At 44.2% G+C, this 25,849-nt stretch overlaps 1 protein-coding gene across 2 annotated transcripts in view; it reads left to right on the forward strand.

Annotated features, from left to right (window-relative positions):
• FSTL1 (follistatin like 1) overlaps positions 1 to 25,210 on the forward strand; it is a 56,822-nt gene extending 31,612 nt beyond the window's left edge. For both annotated transcript variants that reach the window (XM_040250927.1, XM_040250935.1), the window contains exons 3-11: positions 4,935 to 5,039; positions 7,225 to 7,354; positions 8,171 to 8,203; positions 9,466 to 9,596; positions 12,674 to 12,792; positions 14,624 to 14,736; positions 15,566 to 15,676; positions 16,706 to 16,782; positions 22,570 to 25,210. In XM_040250927.1, coding sequence (XP_040106861.1) covers positions 4,935 to 5,039; positions 7,225 to 7,354; positions 8,171 to 8,203; positions 9,466 to 9,596; positions 12,674 to 12,792; positions 14,624 to 14,736; positions 15,566 to 15,676; positions 16,706 to 16,782; positions 22,570 to 22,614 — 864 coding nt within the window. In that variant the 3' untranslated portion in view covers positions 22,615 to 25,210. The remainder of the gene's footprint in view (positions 1 to 4,934; positions 5,040 to 7,224; positions 7,355 to 8,170; positions 8,204 to 9,465; positions 9,597 to 12,673; positions 12,793 to 14,623; positions 14,737 to 15,565; positions 15,677 to 16,705; positions 16,783 to 22,569) is intronic.
• The last annotated feature ends 639 nt before the right edge of the window (positions 25,211 to 25,849 follow it).

Here is a 25,849-nt window from a genome sequence, read left to right on the forward strand (position 1 = left end):
GATTCACGTTGATGTGTGGTAGAAACCAACACAATATTGTAAAGCAATTATCTTCCAATCAAAATTTTTTAAAAGAAAGTGTCATTATCACCATGCAGAGGCTCAGAGAAGTTTTTCCCTGGTAAAAGTCAGCAATGTTCTGGTCAATTTTTTCCAAAGAGAATTTGCATTGTGCAAATTAATGAGATCAAACCCCCAGAGCCTGGCTTACAACACATAATGAAAACAACATAAAAGCAAGTGAGGGAAATGATATAGAAGGATAAAGCTAGAAACTTGATATCTCTCTCCACAGGGAGCAGATATTTTGTTGGTTTTTCTCAATATGTCATGGTATCCACCCTTCCAGAGCACACTCCATCTCCCTACTCAGTCACACTCTCACAGGCGTATATTCAGACTTATGGGTTCATGTACCTGAGAGCTCACACTCCCAGAGAATATTCCTATGCCAATGTGGTTGCCTCTACATAGATGAAATTCTCATACGGCCCTGGAACCCAATTCCTAAAACTGTTCTGGTGATAAGGCAAACAAATCTATTTCAGTTGTGAAAGCTGAACAGCACCTGTGACCTCCCCCTGTGCCAGCTCCTATAGCTTTACGCTCTCCCTGTAGCTCATGTCCTCAACTATTCCCAATAAAGGACTGTCGAGGCTCTGAGCTCAGGCTCACTTGTGTTTCAGTCCTGACTTAGCTCTCGCTAGTTAATGTGGTCTCCGCACATCACAGAGCTTTTCTGAATCTGAAATTCCCTTCTGGATCTTCCTGACTCGGGGGTCAAACCTGGGTCTCCCACATTGCAGGCAGATTCTTTACCATTTGAGCCACAAGAGAAGCCCCCTCTCTGTTATATGGGACAAAAAATATGGAAACCTACAAGATGTTGTGAGGACAAAGAGATCTGTTAAGAGCCTCACTCAGTTGCAGGTGCTCTGATTAATACTAGCCCCAGGCCCTGGTCACTCCCAAAAGATTTACTGACTTATACCTGGCAGGTTTCTCTGCCTGCAGCTTCTCTCCAGGCTGCCCTGCACTTTGAGTCTGTATTTCCAAGCTGGAAGGGACCAGAAATAATATTTGAAAGTACCACCTTCATCATGACAGCTGTCCCAAACCTCCCAAGGTCCTCTTTGTGCATCAGATCCAGCAGAGAGTCCCCTAGACTACTCGGCAAGACCCGCCTCTTGCCACCTGCCACCCCAGCTCATCTCTTCCTCACCATGCCCTCCTCCACTCACACACAAGGCAGCCATTATCCTGTGCTATGAGCACGTTCATGCCACGTTTATCCCCTCTCAAGGTGTTCCCCCCAGCCCGCCACTCAGAATCAGCAGATGGGCAAGACTACCTACCAGTCTCAGGAACTTTCTAGAAGCCTCGAGGGTGGTCCTGACACCCCGCCTCCCAGAGATGACAGGGCTTGGAGAAAGGCTTTTAATAACACAGAGAGACCCCTTCTCTAAGCAGAGTTTTTCCTCCTTACTGATTCTTGCATTACAGCATGCCTGTGAATGGACAGAATTAGGGGGCAGGGGTGCTAGGAGGGCTTCAGGTTAGACGTTTTCCCCAAGTCAGCAAATTCCTGGTTCGTAGTGTCCTGATGCCCAAGGGGTACCTGCCCATTCTCCCAGCCCCCTTCCCCACATCTCCATGAGAGGACAGAGCTGCGAGGAGCTGCTAACGCCAAAAGCCAAAGCTGCACTTCTGCATTGCGGCTCTGAGTGGTGCCAGGCTCCACAAGACAAAGAGAGAGATTGCCACCTATTGACAGATGTGCCACCTGCAAAGAGAAATGCTTGTGTAACTAGCATTTCTCTGTGGTCTTCAAACAGGATAATGGGGTTGTTAAGTCCTTGGATTTTTCCATTCAGTCAGTGCGGTTCTCAGTATTATCATTCATTGTAAGGAAGGATGGGTGGAGCCTTGACAGCCCAAGGTGATGTTGGCATCTCAGTGGGAAAACTGTTTGAACATCAGTTGCCCACTGTAATTATGGATGCTTTCTGATGTATGGCAGGCACTCTGCTGTATGCAGCACATCTTGTATAACCCTCCCAGTGCTCACAGAGATTAGTGCTCCTGTTTTACATACAGAAACTGAGGTTTACAGAGAGTACCTTGCCTACAACCTTGGCAAGTAAGGAGCAGAGGTTCGAGATGGAAGTCAAATCTAACTCTCTGTCATACTCTTAAGCACTTTCTCCTGACATTTGCTAATTATGCAAATCAATTTCCCATCATAATTTCCCTTAACCTCCAATCATCTAGGTATGAAAATAAATCAAATATTAAAGAACAATTTTCTCTGGTTGGCTAGAATCCTAGCTGTGTCACTTTCTACTTATTTGACATCTTAAGGCACAGTTCCCTCATCTGTAAAATGGCGATAGTTATGATGTTGTCATAATGTATCATGTATAATGAAAATCACTTAGCAGGGTCCAGGCGTTTATAAATCGGAGCTTAGACATCTATTGTCTAAACATCTGGGTTGGAATCCTAGCTCCTCATTTTTAGCAGTGGGACCTTTGGCAAGTTACTCGACCTTCTCATCTTCAGTTTCCTCTTCTATAAAATGTGGTTAATAATATGCATGTTTTTGTAGGGTTGTCCACGGTAAGATGAAATTTTATGCATGAAAATACTGTCATTGTTAATAGGACTATTCAGACATTGGGCTTCTCTGGTGGCTCATTGGTAAAGAATCCGCCTGCCAAAGCAGGAGATGCATGCTTGATACCTGGATTGGGACGATCCCTTGGAGAAGGAAATGGCAACCCACTCCAGTATTCTTGCCTGGGAAATACCATTGACAGAGGAGCCTGGTGGGCTAGAGTCCAGGGGGTCTCAGGGACTAAACAACAACAGCATTCAAATGTTAGTCATTACATTTTAAGTAAACAGTATCTGTTTCTTCAAACGGATTTTTGATAATTATTTCTGAAAAATGACTTGGGTTGAATTTGACCTATCAGTAAAAGCTTTTACTTTTTATACTCACTAAAAGCAAACATAAGATAATAAGAGGCTCTGTAAATGCCACAGATTTTTCTGCAGGAAGCTCTGTAAACATTAACATGAATAGTAATTAACAGGCAGATTTGCTTTACAGCTTATGACGCAATTCCAAATACATTCTCTCTCTTCATTTTCACAAGGCAGGGCTAGTATTTACCCCTGGTTTACAGATGAGGAAACCAAGGCTCAAAGAATTAAAGTGACCAGTTACAGACATACGACTAGTAAGTGGTAAAGTCTTGTGGGTGTTTCCCTGTGGGGCTATCTGCTGGTGTGCCTTTGAGTGTAGGCATGTGTCTGAGCGTGCTTTTTTATGCATTAGTGTGTGTTTTACTCATGTGACATACTCACTGCGGGTATATATTTGTCTGTACTCCTCAGTTAGCATGTTGTTTCATGAAGAGGGGGAGATTTTTTTTTTTTTTTCACACTGGTCAGTGATAGCCTTTTTCCTCTTTATTTTTGTATCTGCTTGCCATTCCCAGGCAGAGTTTCCAAGAGGGGCTTAGCCGGAATATACTCAAATAGACTCAATTTTATATTCCACTCCTGATTTAGGAAATAACAGTTCTCCGATACTCTCAGCCTTCTGGGAATTACTTCTTTTCTTTGCTCCCTGCCAGCTTTATTGAATTCTCCTTAGCAACATCCAAAAAAGAATGGGTTTAGCAACAACCTGTGAACCAATGAAATGAGAGCATGGCAAGAGCTTCTAGACCAATGGGAGCCCTGCATCATGGGCAAGCTGGCTGAGAGAGAAAATAACCTGGAATTTGCAAAGCAGCCTCCAGGTGGCAGCAGACCAGCTGTATTAGACGTAGCCTCTCCGATGTCATCATCCACTTTTGTTTATTGCTTTGGATATAGAACATTTACCAACTAAGAATTTTACAGTTATAAGCTTTGTGGTTGTGAGTTCTCTGCGTGACGTGGCAGACGAATTCCTGAAGGAAGGAATCTTAGATTCCACCTCCCACCTTTACTATAGCCAGTCCCACAAGCACATCCCAACCTCTGCCATCTTTGTTGGTTCTTCCACAGCCAGTGCTACCCCAGTGGACAGGAGCCTGGAAGCCCTAATGACTGCCTGCCCAGCCAGTCAGGAAAAGGGCTAGAGAAATCACGTACTTCTTTGTTCAGCTTCCACTACCACTGGCCTGAGCGGCAGATGAGGTGGGGCTCGCTTTCCGCCACCAATTAATATGAGGGAAGGACTGTGTCCCTGACAGGTTAGTGCCTGTGGACATCCGCATTCTCAGTGGTATAGACTGGGACCATTCCCTGCCTGGTCAGTTGTGCTGCATGTGTCTGAACATGAATGTCTGACCCCAAGTGGTTTGAGAACAATTCTATCAGCCCTCTTGATCTTAAAGCTGGAGGCAGACTTGGACAGGGGCTGCATGAGACCATGTGGATAGTAGCAGATGCATGTTTCCTACGGCTTAGCCATCCTTTTGCCTTTTGAGATGGCAGTGCCTTGAACACCACTCAGTGAGATTTTTGGTCCTTCATATACCTATACTTTCTAGATGTCTCTTTATTGTGTTTCCTTGGATAGCCATGGAACTTCTTGAGGACAGGGACTGTGCCTTTATATCTCCAGTCCTTAGCCTAGTACTAGCATTTAATGGGTATTCAGTAAACATTTTCAGAAGAAAGGAAGCTTGCTAGAAAGACACGCTTGATCTTTGAGAAACAATCTTAGGGATTCATAGGCAGCTGGGCCTGGGCAGGAGCAGTGCTAGCAAGACTGATGCCGGCTGTCAGGGAGAACTTCTGGCTGTGCAGGACCCTTCAGCACCAGGAGCCTCGACTGGACCACACCCAAGCCTGAGAGATAATCACCACCATTGACTCATCCAGAGACGGGCTCCTCCCGTGGACAGTGTTTCCCTGATGGCTTTGTGTTTCAGGAGCAAGTAAGGAGCAAATCCAAGATCTGTGCCAATGTGTTTTGTGGAGCTGGCCGGGAATGTGCAGTCACAGAGAAAGGAGAGCCTACCTGCCTCTGCATCGAGGTAAGAACTACGGGCGAGAGCCAGAGGGCGGCGGCCAAGGCCGTGTGGTTACCTCACTGGAGCTCCCCGTCTACAGAGCAGAGCCAGTGATTTTGTCATCTTTATAAAAGCACACCTTGACTCTCTGAAAGAAGTGCACTTTTTATCTCAGGGGTTAAAAATCAGATGTGAATGTAGGGATTTTTTTCTTTTTAAAAATTCTTTAGCTTTATAAGATTTTCAAATTACAAAATTAACAATTGCTTTTTATAAGTGATACAGACATTTATGCAAACATAAAGTTAATAATCTCTCATCATAACCTTCAAATCCCCTTAGTCTGAGGTAATCAGTGTTAACAGTTTGTGTATATTTGTTCCACATAGTTTTTTTTGTTTCTCTGCAACTATAAATATATAGTTTCCCCCTATTTTATGCAAAAATGAGATCATAATGTAGACAGATCTAGATATATGCAACTTGCGTCTTGTACTCTTTAATATGTAACAACAACCCTCTATGGGTCAGCACATGTAGTTCTCATTTTTTTAATAGCTTAGTTATATTTAGTGATATAAAAGAACCAGATTTATGTAATCATTTTCCCACAGATGGACATTCAGGTTGTTTACCATTGTAAACAGTAATGTCTTTGGCCAAATATTCTTACATGCTGTTGCCTTTATTTCTGTAGGATTGAGTCCCACTTGTTAGGTTGAGTCCTAGGCTTGCTCCGTCAAGGATATGCGCATTTTAAAATACTAGCTGGAATGCAGATTTTTCAGATTTCGTTTTGTTTTTAATGAAATTTAAAAAACACAGTGGGCTTTTGAGAAATACTTCTTTTGTACGCAGACTTGTCTCTCTTGGCGAACATAAACAGCTTGGATGTGTGCCCTTTCCCCTCTTTCTGTCAGAAGAATCCAAGACTGGACTCCTCCCTATTGCTGCAAGTTAATTCACCCACCTTAGTAACCAGCTGAAGGATCCTGACCCATTGTCCCAGAAAGGAGGTCTCTCAACTCAAAAACTTGCAAACCAGATCTGTTAAGGATTCTGGGAGGTCGTCACTACTGGTGTAGCTGGCCACTCTGTGGCCATTTAGGGTCCAGAAACTTGGAGGTTAACCTCAACTTGGCCACATACCATTGTGTGATTTTAAGCAAATTAATTGCTGTTGGATGCCCTGAAGACCGACTATGTTTGGCTTTGTTCAGGCCCAGGTTGCTTTGCCCAATGGGTTATATTAATAGCCCAATGATAAATATTGGTTAAGTGAAGCTTGTCTTTCTGGGCTTTGGTTTTCCAGTCTGTAAATTGGAGAGGTTGGCCTGCCTTCAGTTCCAGAGTCCTGTGCTCTTTTACCACATCTACTCTTTTTGTTTTAATGTCTTTATTAGGTCTAAGCAGAACTTGCTTACCCCTTCCCCCTTTAAAAAACCACAGAAGTGTAAAGATACTAAGCTTGCCTGTCACTGTGGCACTTTAATAGCCAAAGTAGAATCAAGCTGCCAAGTGAACTTTAGTCCATTTCCTGGTCCAGAATGATCCTCTGTCACACTTCACAAAAACCTGGCCAACCCCCTCCCCCTGCCTGAAAACAACCGTTGTGAGATTAGGAGAAAAACAAAATACTAAATAAGGCAACAGAGCAAAGATCCTTATAACTATACCCTGAAATAATTAAGGAATTGGGGTGATGGGGGTCAGGGGCTGTGGAAACATTCCTTTCAATGTTTCCATATTCCCAGCTCTGGCTGTTTTGTGTCGTAAAATTTTGGAATTTTAAGGGGTTTTTCGATATCCAGACATTGAATGACTTTCTACAAAGTGATAAAGTGACAGATAATCCAAATTCCTGGCTTCGGATAAAATGCCCTTCCTGCTAATTTGATCGGATTGGGGTCAAGGAGTGGGTATTTCCTTTCACTGAATAGAAGAGATGACCAGGGCCAGGATCAGCACAGAGCACCATGAGGAACTGCAAGGTGACGTGATCCCTCCAACACTGAGTAGGGGAGGGTCACTGATGCCAGAGCTGCGGCTCCCTGTGCCCTGGCAGGGTAGAAGTCATCTCTGCTGGGGAGGACTCCTCACAAGATGGCTCTGTGTGTGTGTGTGTGTGTGTGTGTGTGTGTGTGTGTGTGTGTGGCGCACACACAGACTCAGCCTTGACTATACCAGCATCCTCCATGGTCTGTTTCAGCAATGCAAACCTCACAAGAGGCCTGTGTGTGGCAGCAATGGCAAGACCTACCTCAACCACTGTGAGCTGCATAGAGATGCCTGCCTCACTGGATCCAAAATCCAGGTCGATTATGATGGACACTGCAAAGGTAAGTAGTGCTCTCATCTCCAGCCAGGGAGCCAGAGAAGGAGCAGTGGCCTAGCTTCCTGGAGTTCTTTCCACCCCAAACACAGTGCCCAAAGCTGTGGGGACCACCTAGTTGCTTAGAGAGGCATCCCCTTGGTGCTCACGAGCCTGCTGGGTTTGCCCTGGGTGGCCCTGCTTCTACCCTGCCTTTCCTGCCTCAGACTCCCCAGGTGGCTTCCCACACTGTCTGGAGAAGGATAGTGGATAGGGACCACATCAACAATCAATAGTGTGGTAGTATTTAGCTGAATTCTGTACCTTTTTAGAAAGCAAGTAAATTTCACATATCTTGTGCTTTTTAAATTTGGGTACCTTTCAGTCCTGATGACATAGTTCCTCTAATTTACACTCAAACCACTGCTATCAGAGTAAGAAGGAAGGGGTTCTAAGCTTGTTGCTAATTAGACACCAGCCTCCTGCCTAGCCTTGAACTTCACTGGAGAAAGAAGCTGTTTCCCACATGTTGGTCTCCACTGCGTTTCTTTGTCTGTAATGATTCTGTATGAATTCTCAAAGTCCCAGCAGCCCCCCACCCCTCAATCTAACAAAAGGAGGTATGATATCAGGAGGGCAGCTCAGTGGCCTCAAAATTCAAACAAAGCAGTAAAGAAAAGATCCCCATACTTGGGACTTGGAAGGAGAGGAGATAAGGATTCAAGACAAAATGATCAAAAGATATAAGTGGCCCCTTAATATGGGCAGTTTTAACCCTAGCAATACACAGAATTTTCTTTTTTCTTCACTTTATGTTATGCATTTTCTTCCTTTTGTCTTACAGAGAAGAAATCTGTAAGTCCTTCTGCCAGCCCAGGTGAGTACCTCTTTTTTTCTATAGTGTGCATTCAGGGAGGAAATTCTTTTCATGATGGAAATTCCATGTTCCACAATCCCTCCCCGCAAAGCTCACAAGATTTTTAATGTGTCAGAGCTTGTGACCCAGAACTGGTTGCTCCTCAACATAGCACAGAAAAGCTGCAATACTGCATTTTTTGGTACTTGCCATGGAAAGTAGCTGATTGGATCAGAGTGTTGGCTGTGTTTTTCATTTTTGCTGAGTAATGATTGAACTGCAGGATGGAAAAGCCACTGAGTCCCTCCTTCAGTGCTTTGTGAGACCTGTGGGTGTCACAGGACAAGCAGAATCAGGAGGCACAACTGTTTTGGAAAGGGGATAATTGAAAATGGCAGATTTTCTTCCATAGTTTTCAGTGAATACAAATTTAAAATTTCATCGATTTATAGTTACAGACTCCTTTAGCATATACTTTTCCTTAGATCCTCACATAACCTTGTGAAGTAGTTATTATAATTACCTTATAGATGAGGAAATTGAGGCTCAGAGAGGTTAAGTGAATTTCCCTGAGTCACACTGCCAGAAAGTGCCAGAGTGGGGAAAAATGCCCACAGTTTTATTTCCCTGGCTCAGTGCCCTTTTTACATCCCAACATGTGTTGGGAATTCCCTTTTGCCAAAGCTTTCCCTTCTCTGCCTCCCAGTCCACTAGACTTCCAGCCTCACCTGTTGTTGCCATGTGGCTTACAACAAACAGCTGTCCAGAGCAGGGCTTCAACATGCCCTTCCCCAACCTCATTTTCTGTTGCTTATAATATAGGATAAAATTCTAAATGGGAGAAGTTTTTAAGGGGGACAGAGGGAAAAGCTATATAGAAAGAATCAAAACTCCAGTGGCATAAAGAATTATAATGTTCTCACTTATTATTAATTCAGCTCATCTATGAACCGAAAGAGCTGTTCTATTGATTGATTTTTTTTTTCCCTCTCAGCTTCCTAAAGTTAATGAAAATCTCCTTTATTTTTCTTTTTACATTTTTCTCACCTAAGCATAATCTCTGTTTCAACCTTCTCAAACTTTATACATTTTTTAGACATGCGCTTGAATCCTGGGTTAGCTACAATCCACTTGTAAATGTGTGCAATAACCCTATTTTCCCTGGGTTGCTGTGAAAATTCAATGAGGTGACGCATACAGCTCCCCAGGCACTGAGCCCACCAGCTAGGGGGTGCCGGGTGCCACTGGGGTCCTCACTGCTCAGCCGACCCCTCTTCCTGCAGTCGTTTGCTATCAGTCCAACCGCGATGAACTCCGGCGTCGCATCATCCAGTGGCTGGAAGCGGAGATCATTCCAGACGGCTGGTTCTCCAAAGGCAGCAACTACAGTGAAATCCTAGACAAGTACTTTAAGGTAACCCAGCACACAGAGCTGGCTGCCTGTTCCCAGACCCAGGCCACTTCCGCCTGTTTCCCACCCAGTTTGGCTTTTCTCCAAGTCTTTAACTTGACCCTCCATGGCTTACAGAGTTTTTCTTCATCTGAGGAGAGTCAATGGACTTGTATCTCAAGGGTCCAGGATTCTTCATGAACCTAGATACTGATGTTCCCATCGTGTTTGGTTGAAGCAACAGATTGTTCCACTTGTGGGGAGGAGAGATGCTGCTTTCCAAAAGGAAAATGGGGGAAGAAACAGTATTTATCAATGAGTAGGGCGGCCATGCCATAGACATCTTTCAGAGAGCTTGAGACAGTTGTTAAAAGAAGCAGTTAAGGGTGCTCTTCCAGCTGATTGATAAGAACATACACACATATGTACATCACACTCAGATAAGCACCACATACAGAAACACACCACCACATGCAGAGGTGTGCATGCCACATGGAGACTGTCGTACACACAGACACACGTGTTCAGGCGCCCGCATTCCCGCATGGCCACGAAGCCCCCGTCACTTACAGACAGTCACATTTCTGGGTAGAGGCCCTCCGAGGCTCATCCTCAGATGCCCTCACATGCCTCCATGGTGTATCCTAGGCTCGATCAGCTCAGACTCAGAAGCAGCCCCCACACACGAGGGACTTCTAGGCAGCTCTGTGGCCACTAAGTGTGGTCAACACCAGCCTCGTCTGTGGATTCCTCTTGTTAACTGACATCATGGACCCCACCCCCGGCCCAGAGATGGCGAAATACGGTGTTGGACTGAAATAGGATATTGGTCATCTAGGACTTCATTTAAGTAGATGTTTCTCACTGTGGCAGAAAGTCAGTCTCTCTGGATTCCAGGGGCTTGAGAAGAGAAAGCACAGCCCTCTCACTCTGTCTTCTGTCTCAGCCACTCCCATATCAGGGAGCTCTGGGAGCAGGGGTAGTTCCTTATCTACAGAAAAACACACATTGCTGAGCCAGGAGATTTGGACAGGAGGAGAAACTAAAGAAAATTATTTTTGAAAGCTAAGTGAACAGCACCTGCTGGGTCTGTCGTGAGCAGTAACTTTGGCTTGGTCATTACAGCACAGGAGCCATGGGGCCCAGGACCCAGGAGACTTCTTGGGACCTTATAACCGTTCATAGTGGCCCCTTGATGGAACATGCCTTGGGCATCACTGGCAGCTGCTGTTAATTTGATTCCTAAGGACCAGGGCCCCATACATCTCCACCCTCTCTGGCAATAACTTTCTCTCATAGGTGCCTGTGTAAAAACTCCAAGGCCCCTGGAGAAACTACCCTTTCTCTAGAGCATTCTCATCCTAACCAAGAAAGCTTGCTCATAACTGACAAACACAGTGCTCGCTCTTCCAAGTGTCCTCCAAGAAAATGGGTTTTCACAATCTACTTCTTGATGATCATCAAAGAACCATATGGTACAATCTTCAAAGGGAGGCTTCTCCCCACTAGGCAAACAGCTGCCTGTTGCTAAGCGATCTGTATCTCAGAGAGACCGTTTCTGAACCAGTGAATTGCCCTCCAGCCCAGCTGACATTCCTTACATCAAAATTAGTTGCAAAGCAAATCTAATCGGAATTTGGATGAGACCAAAATCAGACTCTCATCTGAACTGGTGATTCAGTCATTATTTTTTAGACAAAAGCCCAACAGAGTAAAGAGGGAAGGCTTCGGGTAGAAAGAGCCTTTTATGACAATGTCACACACACACAGAGCCACAGAGCCTTTTATGACCGTGTCTCTCTCTCACACACACACACATACACACGCCCTGAATTCCTGGTGACCAGGGCTGAAACTGGAGCCAGGGCAAAAGTATAGTGACGAGAGAGCCTCTGAGATCTTTTCCTAGGAATTAGGACAAGAATAATAAATAGGTGTTAAGCAAGGGCCCCCAGAGTTGTTTTATACATACCTGTCATACATACCACTAGAAGATTTACAGCCTTAGAGTAGAATTTACATGATATGTGATAGTCATGCATCAGAGTCAGTAGCTGTATCTTTCTCTTCTACCTGGAAACCTGTGCAGACTTTTCTTCCAGAAATTCTCCCACCATCTGGAGAGCCACCTTGAAAGTAACATGGGGTGCTGATTATTTCCCAGGGTAGCAGAATGAGGCAGCCTAGGGAAAGAATTTTGGAAAAAAAAAATTTTTTTTCCCACTAGAAATATTTTGGAGAGTAGCAGTATCTAAATTAGAATTTGATCAGAGCCTTGAAGTTGCTGCCCTCCACCTGCAGCAAGGGCCTGGGCATCCCAAATGGTCCCAGGTGGCTAAGGTCTCAGTTGAGCATCTTGCCAAAGCGAGCATAATGTTGAGCTCACTTGTGCTCATGGAACGTGAGCTGGATCACAAGGACAGGCTGCACTGTCTACAGTGGGGCCCAGAGCACAGGGCGGCAGGTTGGGGGGCTTTGCACCACTTCCACAAGGCAGGTTTTTGATGTGGATAACGTACAGGGCCTTTGCCTTTGATGAGGTCGGCTAAGGGTACCAATGTGAGAGGTAAGCACTGAGAGCTAGCCAGGAAGGTTGGAAATCAAGCAGGAAGAAATGATCCTGTGGTTCCCAGAGTGAGCTCTGAGGTTCACCGACATCACTGTTCATAAGCAACTTGTTAGAAATATGCATACGGGGCTCCAACACTGATTCTAATTCACAAGTCTGTTGTTCCATGATCGTTAGGGTTTGAGAACATGGTATGACAGAGTGAATTCAAGAATGTCTGGGGGATAGTGCCAGGGATGGGGCTACAGAGACCTCCAAAGCACTCCCAGGCTCCAGGCTGCCCCCCTTAGCAGGGTCTGGGATTGAAAGGCCCTCAGCAGCCTTTGCCCAGATACTTTCAGTCTCTCATCTTGGGGCACAGGTGCCTTCTCTGGGTGCCCCAGGGCTTCGAGGCTTTGTTGCTCGAAGGGCAGAGCAAGTTTGGACTGTGTTAAAAACAAGATGAACCAGAGATGGGCCAAACTGAGTGGAGGGATGATAGAATTGAGGTTTTACAAAACGTTCCAAAAAGATCTCTTCATCTCCTTTCTAGAACTTTGATAATGGTGACTCTCGCTTGGACTCCAGCGAATTTCTGAAATTTGTGGAGCAAAATGAAACCGCCATCAACATCACCACCTATGCAGACCAGGAGAACAACAAGCTTCTCAGGTGAGTGGAATGAGGGGGTCAGGGAGAGGCCCACAAGGGGAGGCTGTATAAGAAGGGATTTGAACCCCTTCCTACCTGCTAAGGAGCCTCCAGTGTCAAAGTCAAGGTGAAGTAAAAAGCGAAATAGGGTTTTGTCCTGATCTCTTCTGTGAACATTATGAACTAATATATTGAGCACCACTGATCTGATCAAGTAGTTAGTGTTTTTGGCCAGAACTTGCAAGGAATTGAAGAAAGTAGTTTTAAAATTAATGATCACATCAGGGCAAAGTTGTTTCTTAGTGTTGTGGGTAATGTTTTAATGGTTCGTTTTCTTAAGGAATTACTTCAATGTTCTATTTAATGATAAGTCTAAAATAGTTTTAGATCTGATTTTAAGATAATAAGTGCTGTTTCATGTAGAGAACCCTAACTGTTACAATTGGGAGCATGTTCCTCTCCTTTTCTGGTATTATTCCAGAGTAAATATTAATAAAAATTTACCCCTAAGAATTAATAAAAATTAACCCCTAAGTAAATATTAATAAAGTTAACCCCTAAGGATTAATAAAAATTAATCCCTAAATTAACTGTGGTTCCAGTATATTGGTAAGAATTAAAAATAGGAAGGGCTTCCCTGGTGGCTCAGCTGGTAAAGAATCCGCCTGCTATCCGGGAGACCAGGGTTTGATCCCTGGGTTGGGAAGATTCCCCTGCAGAAGGGAATGACTATCCACTCCAGTATTCTGGCCTGGAGAATTCCATGGTTTGTATAGTCCATGGGGTCACAAAGAGTTAGGCACAACTGAGGAAAAAAAGGAAAACACCTGTTTGTTCAGAAGAATGCAAAGCATGAAACCCAGATTCTAGGGCTCCTTTTTAATGATAACCCATGGCCTTAAGTCTTCCCTGGTGGCTCGGATGGTAGGGAGTCTTCCTGCAGTGCAGGAGACCCGGGTTTGATCCCTAGGTCAGGAAGATCCCCTGGAGAAGGAAATGGCAACCCGTTCCAGTATTCTTGCCTGGAAAATCCCATGGACAGAGGAGCCTGGTGGGCTACAGTCCATGGGGTCACAAAGAGTTGGACATGACTGAGCTTTGAACTTTTACTTTTTATAGCCTTGAAGTATAATACCTGTAAATCCTTCTTATTTTGATGACCTGAAATAAGATAATATTTTACAAATTCAACATTTGATCCTTATAACACTGCAGTGAAGGAAGGCTGCTTGTCCTCATTTCACAGATAAGGAAACAGGTGCTGGAAGGTTGAATAACTAGCTCAAGGCCATTTGGGTTGTAAGTGATTGAGCCAGGGCTCAAACCCAGGCCAAGGGGAGAGGAAGGGAGCTGGAGTTCTAGAAAACTTTTCTGAAAAATCTCTTTGTATAATAAAAGGATGATAGTGGTGCTGCTGGTTTCAAACTCATATTCTTTCAAATCACACATTCTTTTCATATCTGTTCCTACCACTTTTATTTGATTTTTCTAGTTGGGTTGACTTGATACATTACACCTGGAGCAGGGGAGGCAATTGATAGTGGAAGGTATATGCAGATAGTGAAACATTTGTCAATCCAAGTGGACAAAACCATCCAGGAAGCTTCAGTCATTTTGGGAGTATCATTTGAACAACTTGAATGATCTGATATCCCATATAATAAACTAAAGGTTGGATGCTTACTGGAGTCAGGATACATGATGGTTGTAGAAGGTCAGTGTAGAAACTTTCTCTTTAAATAGTTTCTTTGGCCACCTTCAGAGGCCCAGGTGTATGTAATCCTGATGCTTAATTCCTTCAGGAGGGAAGCTGAGGTCTTGCCGACACATTTCTCCTGTGTTTTCTTTTCAGAGGACTCTGTGTTGATGCTCTCATTGAACTGTCTGATGAAAATGCTGACTGGAAACTAAGCTTCCAAGAGTTCCTCAAGTGCCTCAACCCATCCTTCAACCCTCCAGAGAAGAGTATGCCTAATCTAAGAAATGCTCAATGCTTCCCTGGTAGCTCAGAGGCTAAAGCGTCTGCCTGCAGTGCGGGAGACCTGGGTTCGATCCCTGGGTCAGGAAGATCCCCTGGAGAAGGAAATGGCAGCCCACTCCAGTACTCTTGCCTGGAGAATCCCATGGACAGAGGAGCTTGATGGGCTACAGTCCACGGGGTCGCAAAGAGTCGGACACGACTGAGCAACTTCACTTTCACTTTCAATCTAAGAAATAGCAGGTTGGAGGGAGTTGGGGGTATTTAGAGGGGGCCAAGATAGAGGAGTGGAGAAGGCAATGGCACCCCACTCCAGTACTCTTGCCTGGAAAATCCCATGGATGGAGGAGCCTGGTAGGCTGCAGTCCATGGGGTCACTAAGAGTCGGACACGACTGAGCGACTTCACTTTCACTTTTCACTTTCATGCATTGGAGAAGGAAATGGCAACCCACTCCAGTGTTCTTGCCTGGAGAATCCCAGGGACGGGGGAGCCAGGTGGGCTGCCGTCTATGGGGTCTCACAGAGTCGGCTGATGCAACTTAGCAGCAGCAGCAAGATAGAGGAGATTGTGGAACTCTCCAGAGCTTACTAAGAAAATTCCCTTCCATGATTCTAGACTGGGCCCCAGCCCATCATCTCCATGCTGAGGTTCAGGTCTGAAAATCTTTGGATTGATAGAGGCATTTGTTCAGTTTTAGTGCCTCTGAGGGACAAGCAGGTCTTATCTGGAAGGTGGTAAGGTGCACAGATGGTACCCAGGACGTCCTGTTCCACCCTCACCCTAAACCTCTGCTCCTTATTTCTGGTCTCGCAGAGTGTGCCCTGGAGGATGAAACGTATGCCGATGGAGCCGAGACCGAGGTGGACTGTAACCGCTGTGTGTGTGCCTGTGGAAACTGGGTCTGCACAGCCATGACCTGTGACGGTGAGAAAGAAGGGGCAGCAGGGAGAGCGCTGTCTTCATGAATCACCATGAGGGAAGTCAGGGTGGGGATGTTAGGGAAGAGTGCAGTGGCTGGGAGAAAAGAAACTGGAGGGCAAGAGACCGGCTCCCACTTGCACTGTCAGGGTTCCCAGAGAGCAGCCTTGAGGCCACAGCAATTATGCTAGATGCACGATGTTAGAAAGTCACTCCAGAGGCTGGGAATAAGAAAGATTCAAGACCCAGGGCAAGATCGAGTGTTGGTAAGAGATTAGAGTGGTAAAAGTAGTAAGGAAAGCAAACACATATTAGTGAGAATTACAAGCATTTCTTGGAGTAGGAAATGGCACCCCACTCCAGTTTTCTTGCATGGGAAATTCCATGGACAGAGGAACCTCGTAGGCTACAGCCCTTGCAGTCACAAAGAGTGGGACACAACTGAACACACACACACACGCATGCATTCCTTCTAAGCACTTTACATATTAGCCCACTTAATCCTTATGACAGCTTAGGAAATCCTCTATGTCAAAGACTTAGGCAATTGGAAGGCAAAACGACTTCTTGCCATCTGTGCCCAGCAGGAAAAGGAGACACGTTCATAAGCATGTTTGAATTAACAGGATTGGGTTAGCCTAAAAAAAGACAAAGTTGAAATAGTTGAGACATGGGCAGGGCAGGTTGGGAGACATCAGACATCTGGGGAAGGGAAAACAGTGCCCAAGCCAGCATTACCACTAGCACCGTTCTACAAAGAGATCTTTGAGAAAAGGTTTCTAAAACTCTAGCTCACACCCTCCCCACTTAGCCTAGATCTGAGCCCTGGCCCAGTCACTTACTACCCAAGCATGTTACTTTGGAGGTGTCCGGTTTCCCTGGGACACTTTATATTCAGAGAAATGTGGGTATTTCATTTCTCCTTCCATAAGTTAAATGGGAGATGAAATTGAGAGCCTAAAAGGTAGGTATTAGAGGGATCTCTAACGGGCTTCCCCCAGCCACCACTGCTCTGAGCCTTGATTCTTCTTATAGGAAAGAATCAGAAGCGGGCCCAGACCCAGGCAGAGGAGGAAATGACTAGATATGTCCAGGAGCTTCAAAAGCACCAGGTAAGTTGCAACCTCCGTGCTGGTTCAGATAGCCCTGTCACCACCAGGCCCGTCCTCCGCTCAGACACAGCCTAATGCCCCAGGTGACCAAGGACATGTGCTCTGTTGCATACAGTAGGTCCCGAACAATACACCTATATACCTGTGCCATGCAGATCATGATACAGATAGTTCCCTGACGGAGTCCTTGTGGAGCCAATATGCCCCAGCAGATGTAGATTACAAGTTGGTAAATAGCTTTATAAGTTAGAATCAGGTGAGTGGTGGTTTGCAAATAAGCATGGTCTAAAGAAGCAAAATGGCTTCTTTAGAAAAGGAAAGATATAAGCATCTGAATGCAGAATTCCAAAGAAGAGCAAGAAGAGATAAGAAAGCCTTCTTCAGTGATCAATGCAAAGAGATAGAGGAAAAGAACAGAATGGGAAAGACTAGAGATCTCTTCAAGAAAATTAGAGATACCAAGGGAACATTTCATGCAAAGATGGGCTCAATAAAGGACAGAAATGGTCTGGACCTAACAGAAGCAGAAGATATTAAGAAGAGGTGGCAAGAATACACAGAAGAACTGTACAAAAAAGATCTTCACCACCGGGCTAATCACGATGGTGTGATCACTCATCTAGAGCCAGACATCCTGGAATGTGAAGTCAAGTGGGCCTTAGAAAGCATCACTATGAACAAAGCTAGTGGAGGTGATGGCATTCCAGTTGAGCTGTTTCAAATCCTGAAAGATGATGCTGTCAAAGTGCTGCACTCAATATACCAGCAAATTTGGAAAACTCAACAGTGGCCACAGGACTGGAAAAGGTCAGTTTTCATTCCAATTCCAAAGAAAGGCAGTGCCAAAGAATGCTCAAACTACTGCACAATTGCACTCATCTCACACGCTAGTAAAGTAATGCTCAAAGTTCTCCAAGCCAGGCTTCAGCAATATGTGAACCGTGAACTTCCAGATGTTCAAGCTGGTTTTAGAAAAGGCAGAGTAACCAGAGATCTAATTGCCAACATCTGCTGGATCATTGAAAAAGCAAGAGAGTTCCAGAAAAACATCTATTTTTGCTTTATTGACTATGCCAAAGCCTTTGACTGTGTGGATCACAAGAAACTGGAAAATTCTTCAAGAGATGGGAATACCAGACCACCTGACCTGCCTCTTGAGAAACCTATATGCAGGTCAGGAAGCAAGAGTTAGAACTGGACATGGAACAACAGACTGGTTCCAAATAGGAAAAGGAGGACGTCAAGGCTGTATATTGTCACCCTGCTTATTTAACTTATATGCAGAGTACCTCATGAGAAACTCTGGGCTGGAGGAAGCACAAGCTGGGAGAAATATCAATAACCTCAGATATGCAGATGACACCACCCTTATGGCAGAAAGTGAAGAGGAACTAAAAAGCCTCTTGATGAAAGTGAAAGAGGAGAGTGAAAAAGTTGGCTTAAAGCTCAACATTTAGAAAATGAAGATCATGGTATCCAGTCCAATCACTTCATGGCAAATAGATGAGGAAACAGTGGAAACAGTGTCAGACTTTATTTTGGGGGGCTCCAAAATCACTGCAGATAGTGAATGCAGCCATGAAATTAAAAGACGCTTACTCCTTGGAAGAAGAGTTATGATCAATCTAGATAGCATATTCAAAAGCAGAGACATTACTTTGCCGACTAAGGTCCATCTAGTCAAGGCTATGGTTTTTCCAGTAGTCATGTATGGATGTGAGAGTTGGACTGTGAAGAAGGCTGAGCACCGAAGAATTGATGCTTTTGAACTGTAGTGTTGGAGAAGACTCTTGAGGGTCCCTTGGACTGCAAGGAGATCCAACTAGTCCATTCTGAAGATCAGCCCTGGGATTTCTTTGGAAGGAATGATGCTAAAGCTGAAACTCCAGTACTTTGGCCACATGTGAAGAGTTGAGTCATTGGAAAAGACTGTGATGCTGGGAGGGATTGGGGGCAGGGGGAGAAGGGGATGACAGAGGATGAGATGGCTGGATGGCATCACTGACTTGATAGACATGAGTCTGAGTGAACTCCGGGAGTTGGTGATGGACAGGGAGGCCTGGCGTGCTGCGATTCATGGGGTCGCAAAGAGTCGGACACAACTGAGCGACTGAACTGAACTGAACTGAAAGAAGCATTCCTATTTCTTGTCATGACCAGTGCCCAGACCCAAAGACTGTGAGCTCCTTGAGAGCAGGCTCTGTGACCTGCTCACCAGTGTAGCCCTGCATTTAGTACAGGGCCTGCTGTATAATGGGCTTTCCTGGTAGCTCAGTTGGTAAAGAATCCGCCTACAATGCAGGAGACCCTGGTTCGATTCCTGGGTTGGGAAGATCCACTGCAGAAGGGATAGGCTACCCACTCCAGTATTCTTGGGCTTCCCTGGTGACTCAGCTGGTAAAAAATCCGCCTGCAATGCAGGAGACCTGAGTTTGATCCCTGGGTTGGGAAGATCCCCTGGAGAAGGGAGAGGCTACCCACTCCAGTATTCTGGCCTGGAGAATTCCATGGACTGTATAGTCCATGGGATCACAAAGAGTCTGACTTAGCAACTTTCACTTATGAATTTATGAACACTGCTGTATAATTGGCTCTCAGTGAGCATGAAATTAGTGGATTTAGACCGTAGCAGAAAGGATTTGTTAAATGCCAAGCTGGCTGGAACAGCCTGAGATAGAGATTCTGTTTCCTAGAGACCTGAAAGGATAATAAGAATTCTGTTCAGCTTCTATGTCATTAAGTTGAAGGCCTTCTTGGCAAGAAGATTCTTAGCAGATTAGTGATTCACTGACATATGTTACTGAGGGCCTAGAGAGAAAACCTAGATGAGCTAGACTCCTAGGACTGTCTTTCCACTGGTTTACCTGTAGTCCTAACAAAGGATATTGCTCCTTGAATCATCTGTCTGTAAACTGGGTCTAGTAATACAAGCCTTCTCTCTGACATATAAATTTTTAAGCAATGTAATGCTTACAGGAACTATTGAGATGAAATATGTGACTTGAGAATCAAGAATTATTTGTATTAATAGTAATTGCTCATATTTATTGATGGTTTTTCATGTGCATTATGTCACTGATAGTGTAGAAACGTCATGTCAGTTTTTAAACAGATGCAGAAGCTCCTAGTCCTTGACTTTTTCATATTTCAGCAGCCTTGAGCTTCCAGATTAGTATAAACCCACAAAAGCAAAAAGCACTTAATAGGAATTCCTTTCATCTAGGCTGGAAAAATGATCATTGTAGACAGTGGGGAGTGAGTTATAATAGCTAACATTATTTAGTTTGTCCATTTTATGTCAGTTGCCTCAGAAGCAGACACTAAGGTAAGAACTCAAGTACAAACAGTTTATTTGGGAGGAAGTCCCCAGGAAACACCAGAAGGAGAGTTGGGAAGTGAGCCCAAGGAGGGAAGAAATAATGAGTGTGTATTCCGGCACATTACCACTGAGGGCAAGTGGAGCTTAGTACTGTCACAGAACTCTGGGAACAGTTCCAGTGCACAGAGGGCAGGGAGCTGGGCTGTGCCTGCATGAGCTCCCAGCAGCCACTGGCTGAGAACCGCCACCAGCAAACATGAATTCCCTGGCGTTTCTGACCTGTCAGCGCGTGTGGGGAGAGCGGGCTTCAGCAGCCAGAGAAAGCCGCAGGCAAGAAGATGCAGGGGCTGGCAGTAAGAAGCCAGGCCGGTGTACTGAAATGTTGAAGACAAGGGCTATGGATGGGGCACTGCCAGTGCCTACCAGATGCCAAACACTGTTTTTTATTCCCTATTTAATTTTTTATTGAGATGTAATTCACACACCATAAAATTCACCCTTTTAAAAGTATACAATCAGATGGTTTCTAATATAGTCACAAGATTGTCAGCCATTACCACTATTTCCAGATCATTTTCATCATGCCCCAAAGAAACACCAAACCCATTAGAAGTCACTTATATTCTCTCCTCTCCCAGCCCATGGCAACCACTATTATACTTTCTGTTTCTATAAATTTGCCTATTATGGACACAAATAATTGGAATTGTACAATATATGGCATTTTCTGTCTGACTTTTTTAATTTAGTGTAATATTTTCAAGGTTTATCCTTGTTGTAGCGTGAATCAAGACTTCATTCCTTTTTATGAATAAAGAACATTTCATGGATAGATATACTACATTTTGTATATCCATTCATCAGTTGGTATATATTTAGTTTGCCTCTACTTTTTTACTATGATGAATGATACTGCTGTAAACATTCTTATATAAGTTTCTGTGTGGACATATGTTTTCAGTTCTCTTGGGTATGTACCTAAGGAGTGGCATTGCTGGATCACAGGGTAACTTTGTGTTTAATCTTTTGATAAACTGCCAGACTGTTTTCCAAAGTGACTATACTATTTTATATCCTAACCAGTCATATTCCAATTTCTCCACAAACTCACCATCATTTGTCATTGTGGTTATTTTTTATTAGACATCCTAGTGGGTGTGAAATGACATCTCATTGTATTTTGATTTTCATTTCCTTAATGATTAATGATGTCGAGCATCTTCTTATATGCTTCTTGGCTGTAAGAATGTCTTCTTTGGAGATATTTGCCACTGTTAGAAGAGGTAGTATTTACTTTATTACCCTTATTTTGTAGTTGAAGACATTGAGGCACAGAAAGTTTCGTAATAATGCCCAAAGTCCCCCAGAAAGTTGCACAGCCATGATTCAAGCTCAGGCAGTCTGCCTCCAGAGCCTGTCGCTCCCAATGCTTCTCTAAATTTGGATTCAAAACATTTTGTAGCACTTCCATGTAGCATCCTTTTCTTCATTTTTCAAAAGAATAGAATAATGTCTGACCTTATTGTTTCATAGGAGTTTAAAGTCAGCTCTTGATTTAGCCACGGTCCTATGCAACTATGTCATGGTAAGACATGATCCTTGCCCTCAAGTTGTTCATTATCTGTGGAGGAGATAGACAAGTAAACAGACCTAAAATTCAGCATGAGCATGTTTCTGTCAATGCTAGCCTTGAAGACCAGATCAGTTCAGTTCAGTCGCTCAGTCGTGTCCGACTCTTTGCAACCCCATGAATCGCAGCACACCAGGCCTCCCTGTCCATCACCAGCTCCTGGAGTTCACTCAAACTCACGTCCTTCGAGTCCGTGATATCATCCAGCCATCTCATCCTCTGTTGTTCCCTTCTCCTCCTGCCCCCAGTCCCTCCTAGCATCACAGTCTTTTCCAGTGAGTCAACTCTTCACATGAGGTGGCCAAGTACTGGAGTTTCAGCTTTAGCATCACTCCTTCCAATGAACACCCAGGACTTGTCTCCTTTAGGATGGACTGGTTGGATCTCCTTGCAGTCCAAGGGACTCTCAAGAGTCTTCAACAACAACACAGTTCAAAAGCATCAATTCTTTGCCGCTCAGCCTTCTTCACAGTCCAACTCTCACATCCATACATGACCACTGGAAAAACCATAGCCTTGACTAGACGGACCTTTGTTGGTAAAGTAATGTCTCTGCTTTTTAATATGCTGTCTACATTGGTCATAACTTTCCTTCCAAGGAGTAAGCGTCTTTTAATTTCATGGCTGCAATCACCATCTGCAGTGATTTTGGAGCCCCCAAAAATAAAGTCTGACACTGTTTCCATTGTCTCCCCATCTATTTGCCATGAAGTGATGGGACCAGATGCCATAATCTTAGTTTTCTGAATGTTGAGCTTTAAGCCAACTTTTTCACTCTCAGATAAATGCCAATAATTTTTAATATTTCATAATGTTTATTTTCTCTTGCCTCTCAAAGGAAACAGCTGAAAAGTCCAAGAGAGTGAGCACCAAAGAGATCTAATGAGGAGGCATCTGGGAATGGTGTCCAGAGCCTGGCACCTTCTCTTCAATTTCAGCGCTGAGTCCAGTATATGCAAGTGTCTGCTACAACCGCCAAATCACCTGTATTTGCTTATATAGCAATGAGTTTTATTTTGTCTATTTGTTTTGCAATAAAGGAAATGGGGATGGCTGGCTAGGAGGGGAAAGGCCAGAGCCTTCATTTCTAGGAGTGTTTTGGGAGAAGCTGTCAGTGGTGCTCAGGGGCCGGAGGCAAGTAAGGAAACTGCATCAGGGTTGGGAGAGTGGACCCAGATCTGGAACCCTTCTGAGTATAGCACAGCTGTGAACATGCTGCAGGGCGTGCAGGCAGTGAGAGAGAGCTGAGCAGGCTGTCCCAGAGGAGGGAATTGGGAAACTCAGTGAAGAAGACTGCATTCTGCTTCCAGCCCTTCCTGCCACCATCAGCATAACAGACCTCTAGCATCTGTGCTTCTCAAGGCCCCAGCCACTGGCTCTAGATACACGGCCATCCTGCTAGTTCCCCAGTGTCTGAGAGAGGGTGCCCCCAAATGATGCAGATACTTGGAGACTTTGAGCCCCTTAGAGATCTAACCAAATTTTTAGAATACTTTTTACCAAAGGTGCTATTTTTCTGTAAACTTTTTTTGGCAAGTTGATTTCATTCTTCAATTATTATCATTATATTATTGTTGTTGTTTAATATTTTATTTTCTTAACTAGAAATTAAGCTTTTGTAATTATTTTTCATTAGTCCTGCATTTCAGAGATGGGAGAGTTTGGGGTTCTTCCTTGTGCAGAGACTGCTATTACCCAGACATCCCCCCATCCTGCCACATGCAGCCTGGAATTCTCCTGTGGTTTCCAGTGGGTCTGCAGTCTGCCAGAGGAGCAGGGGGTGCCTCAGACAGAAGCCATGAGAAGTATCCCCACACAAAGCCTTTAAGATCCAAAACGCTAAGTTGTTTTCATTTATTCTGATAGAGCCATACAAATCAGTATTCCAAAGAATGGAGACAAGCGCAGCTAAGCAAGACTTAGATGTTCCCAGCCTATCAATATGCTCATTGATCCTGCACTAAGTAGGAGAGTGACTCTGGCCCATCTCTTCCTATTTCTGGGCCTTAGTTTCCTCAGTGAACAGGTAGGAATGCATTAAACTATTGATTTGAGGAACTGTAAATTCTGTGATTCTGGTAATAGGTCCAGAAGGAGAAAATGTGATTTTTCTCCTCAGGATAAATGAAACCTTTTTTTGATGTAAGAATCAGATGACCAAAAACAAGATGACCAAATTTGACCTCAGTCTGAATGGCCCCACAGGTTGTGCTATGATGCAGAGCCCTCAAGTAAAGCCTGCCCAGGAAGAGAGTGAGAAAGAGAACCACTTCTTTGTCTTCACTTTTACAGTTCATCTTTAACCTTCTTGGGAAGAGAAATGACTCTCCCTTTAGAGATGAGGGGAAAAGAAGGTTTACATTTTAAGACGGGGAAAAAAGTGGAATCAAATCCTAGAAGTATGACTGGGGAGAAGTCAGTCATTTCTGTGTCTTTTGACCCCTGTGATAATTAACCCCACTTAATACCATGTTTAAGATGCATTTGGAGTAACAAAATTAAAAACTTGGCATAAGATCTCATTTTCAGAAAGCAGATTACAGACCACCAGAGGGAAATCCTGAGGGCTGTATTGCACAGGCAACTCTGAGAAAGTTGCGCTGAAAATGGAATTCCTTCTGACCAGGTTTCCTTTTTCTCCTTTGAAAGAACATTCCACTTTGTTTAGAATTCGGAGTTTTTGTAAATCATCCCACTTAAAAGCTCTCTTCCAACTGTTTGAAATGCACCTCCCTGTCAAAGTGCCTTGGAGAGCTCCCAGCAGCACATCTTGACCAAGTTTTGCCAGCCCTTGGACACCAGAAGAGAGGGCGGGAGTACCAGTCTGTTTAAAGCAAGAAGGCAGAATGTCTCCTCACCTGTTACCTTTAGGTCAGTGGCTGCCATCCAAGATGACTCTACCCTGCGATGTTGAAGTCCCAAGACCTAACCTGCATTCCTCCTGTAAATAGGGAAGCTACTGTCGGCACCATAGAGTCACGTGATGATGATCATTCACAGAAAGCTGCTAAATAGCCTAGTCTGGGGAGTCTTGCATAGAGCTTTGCATGGAGCAAATAGAATTAAATCAGGTTCAGTTCCTCCAGCTCTCTAAAAGCACAGGGCTTAGACTGCAAGCTTCCTTGGGCTTTCTTTGTGTGTCTATGGTTTTTATAAAGACATTATAGCATCTGTTAAGATTCAGTGTCCATGGAAACCTACTCACATGCCATGGCTCTGGACTCCATTATTGTTTTTGGAAAGCAGGGCTCCTCCACCTGTTAATAAGACCATTTGGACCAGTCTGAATGTCTTTCCTTTACATTTATGTTTTTAAATAGTCAAATTTCAAGGAGCAAATTTGGACAGGTTTCTGTTGCCTGTGTGTTTGTGAAATGTATTTGTATTTAGTAGGCTTCCATATTGCATTTAACTTGTTTTTGTAACTCTTGATTCTTTTTTTGGATACTATTGATAAAATAAAGAGATTAAAACAATAACTGTGTCATTTTCCTTCCCCTCAATTAAGGCAAAATAAAGTTGTGAGAGGGCTTCCCAGTGGCTCAGTGGTAAAGAATCGTCTGCAGTGCAGGAGATGCAAGTTCAATCCCTGGGTTGGGAAGATCCCCTGATGTAGGAAATGGTAACCCATTCCAATCTTCTTGCCTGAGAAATTCCATGGACAGAGGAGTCTGGCAGGCTGTAGTCCAAAGCATGGCAAAGAGTCAGACATGATTGAACATGGAGCAAGAGAGAGAAAGTTATAAGAACATTAACCACTTACCTTATAAAAGTGAATTTGAGTTTCAAGAGGCTTAAAAGAGGCCTGAAAAGTTTATCCTAATCTTGGGACTGAAGCTGTAGGCAGGAAGGTTTGCTCATGGACTGATAAAACAAGTTTATTAAAAAAAATCACTGATGGTGGGTCTGGAAAAGAAGTGATGAGAAGTCTGGGAACATTCCTCTTTAAGAAGAAGTTAAACTAAATGACTCCTAAAGCTGCCAAGAATCTGATGAGACTGAAGGCTGATTATAGGTAAACTCGTATGAGAAGTCAAACAAACCTGGGAAGGTGGCACAGGAAGCTTGTGAAGATCTGGTTGACTAACCTTAGTGGCTATTTACCTGATACACGTGCA

This window comes from Oryx dammah, unplaced genomic scaffold, assembly GCF_014754425.2.
Source record: "Oryx dammah isolate SB20612 unplaced genomic scaffold, SCBI_Odam_1.1 HiC_scaffold_2, whole genome shotgun sequence".
Lineage (NCBI taxonomy): Eukaryota > Metazoa > Chordata > Mammalia > Artiodactyla > Bovidae > Oryx > Oryx dammah.